Genomic DNA, 15,509 nt, shown 5'->3' on the forward strand with positions numbered 1-15,509 from the left:
ATTTATTGAGCACTTACCTTTGTGCCAAGGTTTGTTCTAAGTTATTATATGTATTAACTCATTTATTCCTCTTAACAACCCTACAAAGTATGTTATCATTATTATGCTTGGTTTATAAATAAGGAAACTGAGGAAAAGAGAAGTTAAGTAACTTTCTAAGATTATAAAACTAATAATTGGAAGGTTTGGGATTTTAATCTAGGCAGTCTGACTCTAGAGCCTGAATTCTTAACCACTACACCATGCTGCCTCTCCAGGATACAGATGCCACGTCTTTCTGAGTCCATTAAGCCAAAATATTTGTCAATTTGTAATTCATATGTCTTGAAAATCTGTTTGGGGAAACAGTAACTAAAAAATTAATCCAATTAGACTCACAAACATCTTAATTTTAAAAATATGCATATCAAAGCACAACTTTATTTTACATAGTAAATGAAGGCAGAAGGTCTTACTCTATATTGTATTCAGTTAGCAGTGAAACACAACCTTAATTTAGGAGAAATACAATAGGCCACTAAGCAACTCCTGTAATTATAGTAGTAGGTATCAACAGTGGTAAATATCAACTAAATCTCCTTTAATGTGATAGTAAGAAAAAGATCAGGCAAAATAATAGATTCCACAATCTAACTTGTCACCTTACGTTCTCTTAAAGGAGTGTTTTTCCTAACATACCTTTTCTTGCTGCAACCTTAAGAGCAAACCACGTTGTTTCTTTCGGAGTGGGGGCATTTTATCATCTTCTCCTTTATCTCGTAGATGTCTGCAATTATTCCCATTGAGACAAAGATTAGATTGAATTTCTATTCTACTGTCAAGAATTCTCAACCACTAACAAATCTCTAACCCATTTAGCATTTTCAAATGTGGAAAACAGTTGCCGCATGCAGCAACTCCTAACCCAACAAATATTTTATTGGATATATGATACATGCAAACCCTAGACTATGTCCTTTAAAGATAAAATAGCTTTGAGAAATTTATAACATAGTAAAGGAATTAAGTATAAAATAACAATATAAGAGTCAGTTAAGTGATAAAAGAGAAATGCAAAGAAAATGTTATATGTTTAGGATGTCTTGAAAGCAACATGATTCAAGGATGACTGCTGTATTTCTAGCTTGAGAAACTGGGTTGATCAAATTAAATTAGATGAGGAAACAAAAACATCTCTAAAAACAAGGCATTTCCTTTTCATGAAAGGAGAAATCGAACAGTCAAAACTATGTTCACTGAAAACAAGGCACTTCCTTTTCATGAAAGGAGAAATCGAACAGTCAAAACTATGTTCACTGAAAGAGCTTACTTTTTCTGATGCTCTAGCCAGGCTAATTCAGCTTTAGTTTTCTCCTTCAAGGCCTTTTCACGGAGACGCAGGAGTGAAGACTGGTGAGCTGCTCTCATTTCCTCTTCTTTCATATACTGTCTAACCATCTCCATAGTAAATTTAGAAAAGCTGTCTTGTCCTCCTGAGAATGGCATGCTCAGCTCCTGAGTTAGAGAGTTTATGTCGTGTTTATCACCATCTAAACCTTCTGGAACTTAATTAACTTCATTAAAAGAGGTATGCACTTATAAAAATAATTATGTATATAAAAAGGCTGCCAACCACGTAAAAGAACATTCTTCAAAAAAAAAAGCATGTGAAAGCCAGTAACATTCATCTGCTAATTTATTCACCCAATAAAATTTTAACAAACAACTACTGTAAGCTAGGTATTGTCCCAGGGGTGTAAAACTGGGTACGAATTTGCCCCTGTTATTCAAAAGGCTTACAATTTAATAAGAAGAAAGATATAAATGAAAATTTTTAAATGGAATACAGTGTTGTAAGGGTGAAGTAAGTGAAAAAGCTAGACATAACTTTGGCTCAGATCCTCAAAAGCCTTACATATCATTCCAAGGAATAATTTGTAAGCTACTTTATAAGGGAAGCAAAGCCAGAATCTATACCAAAAATATAACATAAAATTGATATCTCAGGAAAATCATTCTGGTAGCTGACAACTGAGTTCAAGTACAAAATAATTCCTCATACCTTTGAGAGAACACATCCACAACTATTTATGAAGTATCTCCACAGGTAAACTGAAACACACCTTGGCAGAGGACAGTGTAGTCTTTTCTGGGGAAGTTTCTTCATCAGAGTCATCATGATGGCCTCTTTTCTTTTCCATGTTAAATCTGCGATGACTCTCAGAAGGTAGTAAAGATCGAAATGATCTTTCTTCTATTTCATCTTCTGTCATGGATTCATCAAATTTCAGGGAATATTCTGTTGCAACAGAGGTTGAATCTATAATAAAAGAATATGGAGCAAGTAGATTTTATCATTATAACAGTTTTCAGTAGATATTCAATTAGTAGCCCTGAATAGCTTCCAATTTTTTTTAGCAATTATGAATAATAATGCCACAAATATTTGCATATAGATTTTTGTGTGGACATAAGTTTTCAGATCACTTGGGCAAATACCTAGGCATGTGATTGCTGGGTCATTGTAAAACGCTGTGTAAATGTCTTCCAGCGGCGCTGTGCCATTTTGCATTCTCATCAGTGATGAATTCAAGTTCCTGCTGCTCAGCATCCTTGCCACCAATTTGTTGTTATTTTGGATTTTAGCTATTCCAACAGGCAAGTTATAGTATCTCATTGAGATTTTTTTTTTTCTTTTTTTTTGCGGTACGCGGGCCTCTCACTGTTGTGGCCTCTCCCGTTGTGGAGCACGGGCTCCGGACGCACAGGCTCAGTGGCCATGACTCACGGGCCCAGCCGCTCCGCGGCATGTGGGATCTTCCCGGACCGGGGCACGAACCCCTGTCCCCTGCATCAGCAGGCGGACTCTCAACCACTGCGCCACCAGGGAAGCCCTCTCGTTGAGATTTTAATTTTCACTTCCCTATAAATATATGATATTGAAGACCTTTCCCATGTCTATCTGCCATTTGTATATTTTCTTCAACGAAGTGTGTCTGTTCAGCTCTTTTGCGCATTTTTTAATTGGGTTGCTGATTTTCCTGATGAGTTTTAAAAGTCCTTTATACACTCTGGATGTAAGTCTTTTATCCAATGTGATTTACAAATATTTTCTAACAGTCTGTGGCTTTTCATTCTCTTAATAATGTCTCTTACAGAGCAGAAGTTTTTAATTTTTAACAAAGTGTACCTTATCAATTTCCTCCTTCATGGATTGTACTTTTGGTGTTGTACCTAAGAAATCATTGCCAAACCAAAGTGACCTAGATTTTCCCGTTTTCCTCTTCATACGAGTTTTTCAATGTTTTAATTTCTTTGGATTTTGGTTGCCCCATGAATTCTAGCCACCTTAGCTTTCTTGAAAGATAGGCGTGTTCACAGCTGGATAGCTCTATTGTCCCATCCCACAGAATCCCAGAAGTCTGAAAGGTTTCCTATATTTCATCCTGTCTCTTGCCCTTTGGTCCAAACTGGCTGTGTCTCTGCTAGTCTAACCCCATCTCTGTGCCTGGCTTCTGCTGAACATGCTGAGATGGCTGATTAAATCCATGGGTAATGTCTTTAGGAAGTAACTGTCCAGTTACACCCTTGGTGTTCTCTCCAGAACTCACTTTCTCATTTTTTACAATATGGATAGGCTGAGAATTTTCCAAATCTTCAAATTCTGGTTTCTTTTTGCTTAATAATTCCTTCAGTTTATTTCTTCTCTCACATTTTACTATAAGCAGTAAGAAGAAACTAGGCTATGCCTTCAACATTTTACTTAGCAGTCTCCTCAGCTAAATATCCAAGGTCACCACTTTTAACTTCCACTTTCCACAAAACACTAGAACAAGTTCAGTCAAGTTCTTTGCCACTTTATAACAAGGACTGCCTATCCTCCAGTTTCCAATAACATGTTCCTCATTTCCAGTTTCCAATAACATGTTCCTCATTTCCACCTTTATTGGACTTCATCGGAATCACCTTTAATGACCAACAATCTCTGCAAGGCAGTGTAGGCTTTTTCTTGCATGAACCTCAAAACTCTTCTATCCTTTACTCGTCATCCAGTTCCAAAGCAACTGCCACACTTCTAGTAATTGTTATAGCATCACCCCAACTTCTAGGTACCAACATCTGTATTAATCAGCTAGGGCTGCCGTAACTATAGACTACTATATCCCTATATTATAGTCACTATAAAATTTACAGAAAAGAGTTTTAAAGGATGAAAAAATTTTTAATTTAAATATTTTCTTCTTACACTCCAAAGACTGTTTTGCCTATCCTGCTTTGAAGACTACGGTTCTACACTATCAATCAAAAGCACTACTTAATGACCAGTTATTTAAAAAATAAATCTAGAATGGAGGCCATTAATTTACCAACTTAATGTCTTAAAGGTGCCATTTGTTGCCAGATTCTGTTTTCTTTGCTATATTATTTACTACCCATGATTTGATAGGAGTACAGCTTTAATTTATGATCCAGGAAAAGTAATGAATTTTAATCTATTTAATATATCTGATGTTATCATTTATAAGAAATTGTACCTTATTATATTGTTTAAAATTTAAAGTTCTAATAATGTATTCTCCTTTTTATGATCCCGTTACACATCTACAATAGGATAAAAGGAATTTTTTTCAGTACTGAGTATATATTCCATTCACATGCATGATCACCTAGATTTAGTCTTGCCTCCCCTCAGAATCATGACACACAACCATGTAAAATATTAGCAAGGTTACTACTGGTATGGTGTATGGCCTTCAAACAGTTTCACCTGAATACATTTAATATCAGACATAAAACCTTGCCTAATTATATTAATTAGTTCAGTCACAAATATCTCAAAGGGTTCTGGAAGCCTCCCCAAACAATGATTATACATACATGTGCAAAGAAAGTTACCTTTCTCATCGGGAAGAGATGGTACACTATCACTTCGTAGAGAATCATCCACAGCAGTCTGGACCTGTTCATCAATAGAACTCTCCATCTTTTCACCATGAAGTTTCTTCTCATTTTCCTTACAAGATGGAACTGAAGGACTTTCTTGACGGCTGCTACCACTACTACTCCTGTTTAAGGATATTATGGAAACAAACCAGAAAAAAAATAAAGGTAACAAAATAAGGATCATAACTTCAAAGTAAACTTATCTGGCCAAGGAAATGTGCCTTATGATCAACATATGAAATGACGAAAGATGTAAAACATAAAAATGCTACGTAGACGTAAGTCTGAGAAGAAATTGTTTCAGGAAAGATGAGTAGAAGAAAGGAAGGTTTCACTTTTAAATAGTCATAATGGGGAACCACTATTCTCAGGCTATCACTCCCTTTTTTCCTTTCATTTTAAAATCAATCTACTGGGAAAAGAGGCTTCTATCTGCTGTTAAATTACAAACCTCATAATTTATCGCAGTCTGCTTCAATTCCCAACTACTCTACTGGAACGGTTCTTGTAAACTCCACCTAAACTCTAATTGTCAAATCCAATAGATAATTTCTTTTTCTACAATATCAGAGGTATGAACCTCTTATCTCCTTTTTTAAAAGTTCACTAAAGCAAATGTGGTAAAGTGTTAACACTAGGGTAACCTGGATGAAAGATATTTGGGAACTTTATATTATTCTTGCAAAGTTGTTGTAAGCTTGAAATTATATCAAAATTAAATGATAAATAAAAGGGTTCTCCTTTCTTATATTCCCTGACTCTACTCCCACCTGCTTCTCTTCCTATCTCCCTAGCAAGTTTTCCTGTGTTTCTTTCGCGTCCTTTTAATTTTTCTACCTTTTCTTAAAATGACTGTGCTTCCTAGGGTTTTGGTTTTGGTTCCTTTCTCCTTTATGCTATATACTCTCCTTGGACAATCTTATGCACCTCTATAATTTCAACTGCTATCATTTGGAATGAGCCTCAAATCTGTATCACTAGCTCCACCCTTCCCCTGACTTTAAGCCTCAAATTTCCAAATGCTTAGTGAACTTGTTTTCAAGTTCAGTGTTTTCCTTCCTCCCTCTTTGCTTTCCTTAATTTATCCATTCACTAAAGATAAATATATAGCCAATCATAAGCCAGGTTTTGAGATCCTCTGAATAAGCTATTTCCTCTTGTGACATGCCCTTCCTTCCCTCTCTGCCTAATGAATTCAAGACTCAGTTGAAGTATCATTTCTGCAAATTGTTTGTGGACCCCTTCTCCACTCCCAAGGAAGGTCTGTCTCTGTGTTTATACTGTTTTTTTGTGCATATTTCTACGATAGTATTTATCAGAATATTGCGCAATTATTTGTCTGGCTTAATAAATGTTTTCGAAAGGATAAACTGTATAATAAAGCTATAAGGTAAAAGACAGAATGCAGGAGACTGCAAGTGCTTTGGAGTCAGTAGGATATGGGGTTAATCTCAATTCTTCCACTTAGCAGTTACACACCATTCACTCAATAAACATGTAGTAGATTGCCTACTATGTGCCAGGCATTTCGTTAAGCTCTGGGGATACAAGAATGACACAGTCTTCATTAGCCTACCAACAAGTGTGGGTAAAGATGTGGAAAATTTTTATATTCCTGGTGAAAATGTAAAATGGAGCAGCTGTTTTGGAAAACAGTTTGGCATATCTTCAAGATGTTAAACAGAGTTACTATTATGACCCAGCAATCCTTTTCCTAAGTATATACCCAAGAGAAACGAAAACACATGACCACACAAAAACTTGTACATGAATGTACACAGTAGCACCATTCATAAGAGCCAAAAAGTGGAAACAATCCTAATGTCCATCAACTGATGGATAACTGTGGTATATACATGCAGTAGATTATTTGGCTATATAAAGGAATAAAGTACTGATACATGATAGACAAACCTTGAAAACATTATGGTAAGTCAAAGAAGCCAGTAGCAAAGAACCACACATTGTATGATGCTATTTATATGAAATGTCCAAAACAGATAAAAATCCATATAAAATAGAAATAGAGAGTAGATTAGCTGTCACCAGAGGCTGGAAAAGGACATAAGAAGTGACTGTTAATGGGTACAGGGTTTCTTTTGGGGATGATGAAAATGAAGCCCTCAAAGAACTCCAAGTCTAGTCTACAAGTGATAAGTAAAGGAGTGACAATATAGAAGGTGATAAAGGCTGTAATAGTTACACGGAGTGCTGTGGGAGAACACAGAAGGGATCTCTAAAGCAGATGAGGGGTAATACTGATTCTTAAAGGGCAAGTAAAAGTAAACTAAATGAAATGGAGTGGGGAGGGTCCAGAAAGAAGGTACATCATATGTAATGGCACAGGAGACAAAGAGAGCATGGCTCTTCAGAGAAATGGAAGTAGTTAGAACCAGTAGAATATGGTAAGAGGGGAAATGCCAAGTGACAGGGCTGGAGATAGACTAAAGACTTAATAATAAAGGGACTTTCACACTATACTAAGTGGCTCTGAGGAAACACTGAAGGTTTCAAACAGGTAAGTAACCAATTGGCTGCAAATTTTAGAAAAATCACTCTGGTTGCCATGTGGTTAATGTATGAAGTGGAAAAAGGTTACAGGACAGGGAAACCTATTAGGAGTCCACTGCAGTAACTCAGATGATGGCCTAAATTAAGTGTCAGTGAAGGTTAAATGAAAGTCATATAGTTCCAGACACAGAGTAAGTACTTAATAACTGCTGGTACTTACCCCACATTAATCTTCATGTTTTTTAGTCTCATGATTTAATTTTTAAATTGAGGCTTTAGTATACTTTGACAATATAGGTATCCTACCTCTAAGAATGCTGGAAAGAGGCCTCTAAAACCTTTTAATCCAAGGACAGAACCACAATTGAAAATTATAGATGTTAATACTTGTGCCAAGTACAAGGACAAAGTATTCAATCTTCTTTCATAATGATAAAAATTAGTACATATAGAAATGTCAAAAAATATGGATGTCAGCAAAGCAACATGCTTTGGAGCCAGACAAACCATGGTTCAATTCCTTGGTGTGCCGCTAGCTATGTGACTGTGGGTGAGTTTCTTAACATCTTCATGAGCCTCAGTTCCCTTATCTATAAAAAGAGGATATCTGTCTTGGAAGATTGTTGTGAAGATTAAATGCAGGAAGAACAACTTACACAGTACTTGTACAATGTCGACTGTCAAGGAATGGTAGCTATATTATTACATGGAACAACTATTTTGTAAATCAGCTAATTAAATGGGGAAGCCAGAACAGAAGGGAAGACACTATTTCGCTTAAAGAAACAAGATTAAGGAATCCAAAACAAGCAATGTCTAAGCCATTTATCAGACTTTATTAAATCAAAGTCTTTTTACCTTCTATCGCGATTCTTGTGTCTTGAAGACTCAGAATAACTATCATATGAAGGAGAAAACTTCTGATGCTTGGAGTCAAGGGTCCCTTCTTTACTCTGAGAGAGTGGACCAGATTGACTTTTCCTACAAAGAAAATAAAAACTGATTAAAACATTTAAAGTCTCAAACAAGAGAAAGATTTTTAAGTACTGCTTAATATTAACATGAGATAAAATATTGAATGAATAGAAATTATGAAATAACTGTTGCAAAGTATTTGAGAAAGAAAGGCATTTGCTCACAGAAAAGTGTACAACACATTAAAGAATATCTTCTATTTATTAGGAGAAATAAACACAAATCACCCCAAGTATCAATGAATGTGAATAGAGAATTAAAATCTATGAATTAGAGACAGTCAAAATGTGATGTAAAAAAATACACATATGGGACTTCCCTGGTGGTGCAGTGGTTAGGAATCCGCCTGCCAGTGCAGGGGACACGGGTTCAAGCCCTGATCTGGGAAGATCCCACACGCTGCGGAGCAGCTAAGCCCGTGCACCACAACTACTGAGCCTGCACTCTAGAGCCCTGAGTCATAACTACTGAGCCCACGTGCCAGAGCTACTGAAGCCCGCGCTCCTACAGCCCATGCTCCGCAACAAGAGAAGCCACCACAATGAGAAGCCCACGCACCTCAACAGTAGCCCCCACTCGCCGCAACTAGAAAAAAGCCAGCGTGTAGCAACGAAGACCCAATGCAAACAAAAATAAATAAATAAAATAAATTTATTTTAAAAAAGTACACATAAACATGACATCACCCAGCCCTGCCTAAAAAACTCTCCAATGACTTTACATTGCTCCTAAAATAAACTCCAAAATCCATAAGATCTGAAAAGTTCTACCATAATCTGATCCCTGCATCATCTCCTACCATTCTCCTCTTTGCCCTTTGCCCCCAGTCACTTTGGTCTTCCTTCATCCTCTGCTCCACCTTTGCATGTATTGACCTGCCTATTCCTTACCTCCTTTACATCACTGACTCCCTTTCATCCACTAGATCTCACCATAAGCTTTACTTCCTCAGGAAAACCTTCTCTGACCTCCTTGCTATTCAAACTCCTTTGTTGTATATCTCAAAGACATATGTTCCTTTCTTTCATAATGCTTAATTTGTAAGTGTTCATTCACTTAAAGGATATTTGATTAATGTCTCTCTTCCCCACGAGACTGTATGCCCATAACTGTATTTCCAGTACCCACAACAGTGCCTGGGACACGATACTCATGACATATTTGCTGAATGACTGGATATTAACCTATCTGTTTCAGCTCTTGTCCTTAGTTGTTTCACGAAGTCTGGAGCATACTGCCGCTGGTGGTCATATAGCGTTGCTAGGGGAGCTCCTGAAGCAGTGATGGCATCTGAGATATGAGTTCGAGTCAACTCTGCCATCTAAATATGAACACACACAAGGCAAAGTAGATATAAAAAGGTAACATCACAGAAGAACTGAGAGTGAGCAGAGTGTCTTAGAAAGATCACTGGATTGAGAGCAAGCAAATTCTGCCATATTAGGTAAAATATTGTGGGCAGGTCATTTAGACTCTTTAAGTTTCAACAACTTCCTTATAAAAATAGAGCTAGACCACATGATTTCTAAGGTTTCACCCAGCTATAACAATCTATGAATTATTAGACAGAAAACCTTCAAATCCAAAATAAGCCACAGTAAACCAAAAATTAAATCTTCCTTCAAGAATCAATTCAATTAGAACTTCCTATCTAAGTCTTTTCTGACCAACAATGTGAAGTACATCTTCCCTATGCTTAGCCATTATTGCCATGTATTACTCATTTGGTATTTATTCAATCACTGCTTTGACGAATTGAAGTGTTTTTGAAATCTCTGTTAATTGTAATCTAAAATTTTCTTGAGAAAAGAGACTTTATACTTATTTGCACAACCCCATGGTACCCATCATATAGTAGGTTCATGGCTTTTTAATAACAGAATCATTTCACAAACAGTCCTAAATAGTAACTGCTAAAATAAACTGTAACTTTATAGATTATGATATCCTATATAGAGAAAGCAGTAAAACTATTTCTGGCTTTATCTTTGGTATAATAAAAAAAAAAGGACACTAATATCACTCTGGGTAACAATGAAACATCTTCATACAAAACAGACCCATGGTTCCGTGGGACTAAGATTGGGGACTGACTGCAAAAGGCATGAAAGAATATTTCCAATACTCTTAAAAGTTTTATTTCTTGATTATGGTGGTGTTCAGAGGAATAGATAGATACAATAAAGAAATATATATAGATACCTATATCTGTCAAAACTCATAAAACTGTATACTTAAAATGGATATATTTTATTGTTTGTAAATTACACATCAATAAAATTAATATTTTTTTAAAAAGCTTACTCAGGGGCCAAAATATAGAGTTCTTCTGCGTCTTTTTTCTGCCCCCTATATCGTTCACATGGACAACACACTACAATAAATGATGCCTCATTTCTATAGGGTATGGCCCTCATTGAAAGTCACTTATCAAAAGTATGCATTCACTAGATGTTAGAAACCCATGACTGCTAAGACCAAAGGTAATCAGACTGACTAAAAAGAACTAAAAGGAAAAGCATTCTCAGTGGCTCTCACCTCACAGATCTGGCGTGCTGCATCTGTGGTCAGGCGAGCAGTCTCTGTTTGCTGAGCAGCTATTTTACAAGTTGCTTCCTGCAGGACTTCAGTTACATCCCGTTGTGATTTAACCACCTGCTGCAATGATTCCGCATGGACCTGTTAATAAAAGAGGGTGAAAAGAGAACTTACTTTATGTCTCAGTCTCATCCCACCCACATTAGTTTTAACTTGTAAATTTGTTTCATGGATCAAATGCCTTGAGGAAAAGAAAACCCAAAACCTTTGACTACTATCTTGATTTCATGTCTTAAAATTTAGATTTTAAAATCTGGAATCTTAAAATCACTGCTGAAGTTTAAGTCTTAACTCCACTGTTCACAAGTTGATGTGTCTGTAGACAAGTAACTACTGTATACCTCAGTTTCCATTTCTCTAAACTGGGGATAGGCCTTGACTACTTAATTTCACAGGGTTGCTACAAGAATCAAATGACATGAAATTAACTCATATGGTATAATGTACTAAAACATTATTATTTACATCTTTCCTTTTTATTCCTATATAACTAAAAGAATACTAAAGTGATTTCAAGGACAGAAATTTGCAAAAGAAGCTACCTGAGCTGCTTTGCTTCGGGTTTCTTCTAATTGCCTCTGACACTCCAGAGCCTCTTGTTCAGCCTTCAATTTCAAAAGGGCCAAGTCTCTTTCATGGCGTTGCTGCTGTGCCTTCAAAATAAAGAAATGATCAACTATTAATTCTAAGACACTAATCTATTTCAGTGCAGAAACTAAATTAAATAGAATGCTGTTTTCCTAACACAGATCTTTTGAAGCAACTAATCAGAGCCTAAAGGAAAGACAGGAAATAGCGGAGACATCAACCATTTACCATTTATCTAAATATTTAGTGACCACCTACTGTGTATCAAATAATGTAGTAATATAAAAAATTTCCAAGACATGCACGACTAAGAACTCATATCAAAAAGCTGGTTTAAAAGAAAAGCTATGGTACCTAACTCTTTGGAGGAGATTAAAACATCCTAAATATAAGAATAAAGATAATGCTTCACCCCTCACAATTTTTTTTTTTTTTTTTTTTTGGTGGTACGCGGGCCTCTCACTGCCGTGGCCTCCCCCGCTGCGGAGCACAGGCTCCGGACGCACAGGCCCAGCAGCCATGGGTCACGGACCCAGCCGCTCCACGGCACGTGGGATCCTCCCGGACCAGGGCACGAACCCGCGTCCCCTGCATCGGCAGGCGGACTCCCAACCACTGCGCCACCAGGGAAGCCCACCCCTCACAATTTTATGATTCCTTTATTTTGACTTTGAAGGAGCAGCTTCATAAAAATGTTGCCCTCCAAAACGTCTCCTTCTCAACAGGACTCTTTCTTACAATTATTCCATACGATGTTATCTATAAATTTATATATTTTCATTTCTTCTGGTATAGTGCTAAATAATATAGGTTCTCTAAAGGTGGTAAGGCTGTATATAAAGTCATACAATACCCTGTCCGTATTTGGAAACCCAGAGATATAATGTATCCCTAAAATGGTAGATAACGTCAGCGGTTTTTCAGATCTCAAGGAAAGGATGACAATTGCAATAGGGCCATTTCCTCAATCCAGTGATTTTTTTAAATAAAGTTGGTATCAGCCCCTCTCCACTGTCCACCAGTGAGCATTTGGAAATGTCTGGAGAGCTTTTACTGTCACAATGAATGGACAGCACTATTGTTATTTATTGGGAGGAATGTAGGAAGGTTGAACAGTTCCATACAAACGAACTATCTATTGGTATTTTAAGAGGAACAACTAGAAAATGAAATTGAAAAAAAAATCATTTATTATCAAAAGACATAAAATATTTAAGAATAATTTTTAAAATGTGTAAGACCGCTACACTGAAAATTACACTGCTGAGAGAAATATTTAAAAATCTGAACAAACAGAAAAAGATACTATGTTCATGAACTAGAAGATGCAATATTGTTAATATGTGAATTCTCCTCATACTGATCTATAGATTCAACGTCATTCAAATCAAAATGCCACCAGGCTTTTAAAATTTTTTGTAGAAACTGACAAACTAATTCTAAAAGTTATGCAGAAATGCAAAAACGTAGAATAGCCAAAACTATCTTGAGAAGAACAAAGTTGGAGTAATTACAGCCTGATTTCAAGACTCACTATGGGGGAGGGATAAATTGGGAGATTGGGATTGACATATACACACTACTATATATAAAATAGAGGACCTACTATAAGGACCTACTATATAGCACAGGGGACTCTACTCAATACTTTGTAATGGCCTAAATGGGAAAAAAAAACTAAAAAAGAGTGGATATATGCATATGTATAACTGATTCACTTTGCTGTACACCTGAAACTAACACAATATTGTAAATCAGCTATATTCCAATAAAAAATTTTTTTAATTGAAAAAAAAAGAAACAAAAATAGTATGGTACTAATAAAGCTATAGTAAAATAGTAAGGTACTAGAAAAACAGTATGGTACTAGACAAATAAGTCAATGGAAAAGAACAGAGTGCAGAAACAGACCAACACATAAATGATTACTTAAATGTTGATAAAGGTACCAAGGTAATTGAAGAAAACGGTGCTAGAACAACCAAACATCCATATGGGAGGAAAGAATTTAACTTTGACCCCTTCCTCACAACCTGTAATTAACTTGAAATGGTTCACACACTTAAATATAAAAGCCAAAACTATAAAGCTTTGGGGAAAAAATAAAAGAATATCTTTGTTAGAGTACCTTAATATCTTAGGGCAGGCAAAGTTTTCTTAGAATACAAAAAGCACTACCCATAAAAGAAAAAAATTAAAAACTAGATTTCATCAAAATTAAAATCTTCTGCTCTTCAAAAGACATAGTTTAAAAAAATGAAAAGGCAAATCAAGGATGAAAAGCAATATTTGAGATATATCTGAAAAAGACTTGTTTCTAGAATATATAAAGAACTCCTACAACTCAATAAGTAAGACATCCCAATCATGAAATAGGCAAAAGATTTGAACAGATATTCACAAAAGAAGACATAAGTTTGATCAATAAATATACTAAAAGATCAATCTCATCAATCATAAAAGAAATGCAAATTAAAACCACAGTGAGATACTACTTCACTCTCACTACAATACACAATGATAGCAAAGATATAATACAACTAGAACTCTCATATATTGCTGTCAGAGTATAAGATGTTACAACTATTTTGGAAAACAGAATGGCAGTTTCTTATAAAGTTAAACATACACTTAACCCAAGCAATTACACTCCTAGCTATTTAGGCAAGAAAAATAAAAATACGTGTTGTATACAGGGCATTGCAAAAAAAGTGTTCAGAGCAGGAATACTTATGGTAGCCAAAAACTGGAAATAATACAAATGTACATCAACAGGAGAATGGATAAATGAACTGTGATATATTCATCAATGGAATGTTACTCAGCAAAAAAACCAAAAGCAACACCATGGATGCAATAACATGGATTAATCTTAAAAACGTTATATTGCATAAAATAAGCTAAACACAACAGAGTACAAAGTATACTTCCATTTTATGAAGTTCTAGAACTGGCAAAAATAAACTATGGTGATATGAATCAGAATACTAATTGCCTCTAGGAGGGGAGATTAACTGAAAAGGGGCCTGGGTAAAACTTCTGGGTGACTGAAGTGTTCTATATTTTGATTAGGATGGTTGTTACATGTTCAAAATTCATCAAATTATACACTTAAATTCTGTGTATTTTATTATATTTAAATACTACTTCAGTTTAAAAATATATATACCAATAGCATTCCCACCAAGGAACACTGGATTTTTGTTAGCTAAGGGAAAGTCCTATTATCCTGGCATTACCAAATACTTAGATCTCAGAAACTTTTCTTTTTAGTACAAATAAAGTATTAAAAAACAAAACAAAGAAACAAAAACTCAACCATTTCTGACCTGTCACAAAAAAGAGAAAATATTGAAAATGTTTGATAAGCTGATTTTCACAGTCATGAAAAATGTAGAGAATGTGGAAAATGAAGTATTTGAAAGAGAATGATTGTATTATTGTTCTGCTGCCAAATACTGCATGTTTAATTATCTTTTTAGCATATGGTAGTTTTTCTCAGGGTTATTTATAGGTACTGTATGACAGACTATTTTTTTCTACTTGGCAAGTTAAAGTTGTTGTTTTTTTAACTCATCATTAAAAGTATTTGGAATAGCAAAGAAAAGAGAAAAAAATGCAGAAAACTCCACAAATACCTTTATGATCTGAGCCAGAGACACACTCTCCTGCTGAGCAAGTGAAATGCCTCTAACTCTTTCTACATCTGATAGTTGGCGCACTGACTCCTCAATGGCACTCAAGTAACTGAGTTCTGCTGCCATACGATGCTGGAGGCCAGCAGGAGAAAAGCGCTTAGAACCTGGAAGGCATATAATTGTCAAATATCAAAGTTCACATGAAATTACATCTCAGATTTCTAAAATTCATTTCTCATTTTAAGGTCCAAAAACAAGTCTGCTTTCCTCTTTAGG

General features: G+C 35.7%; 1 protein-coding gene across 1 annotated transcript in view; it reads right to left on the minus strand.

Moving 5' to 3' along the window:
• Window positions 1-15,509, minus strand: part of CEP350 (centrosomal protein 350) — a 139,700-nt gene that overhangs the window by 72,118 nt on the left and 52,073 nt on the right. The window contains exons 17-25 of the mRNA XM_070043864.1: window positions 15,234-15,397; window positions 11,550-11,660; window positions 10,948-11,088; window positions 9,594-9,730; window positions 8,293-8,415; window positions 4,876-5,045; window positions 2,103-2,299; window positions 1,310-1,494; window positions 679-766 (exon numbers count right to left, since the gene is read on the minus strand). Coding sequence (XP_069899965.1) covers window positions 679-766; window positions 1,310-1,494; window positions 2,103-2,299; window positions 4,876-5,045; window positions 8,293-8,415; window positions 9,594-9,730; window positions 10,948-11,088; window positions 11,550-11,660; window positions 15,234-15,397 — 1,316 coding nt within the window. The remainder of the gene's footprint in view (window positions 1-678; window positions 767-1,309; window positions 1,495-2,102; window positions 2,300-4,875; window positions 5,046-8,292; window positions 8,416-9,593; window positions 9,731-10,947; window positions 11,089-11,549; window positions 11,661-15,233; window positions 15,398-15,509) is intronic.

The sequence above is a fragment of the Globicephala melas genome, chromosome 1, assembly GCF_963455315.2.
Source record: "Globicephala melas chromosome 1, mGloMel1.2, whole genome shotgun sequence".
NCBI lineage: Eukaryota > Metazoa > Chordata > Mammalia > Artiodactyla > Delphinidae > Globicephala > Globicephala melas.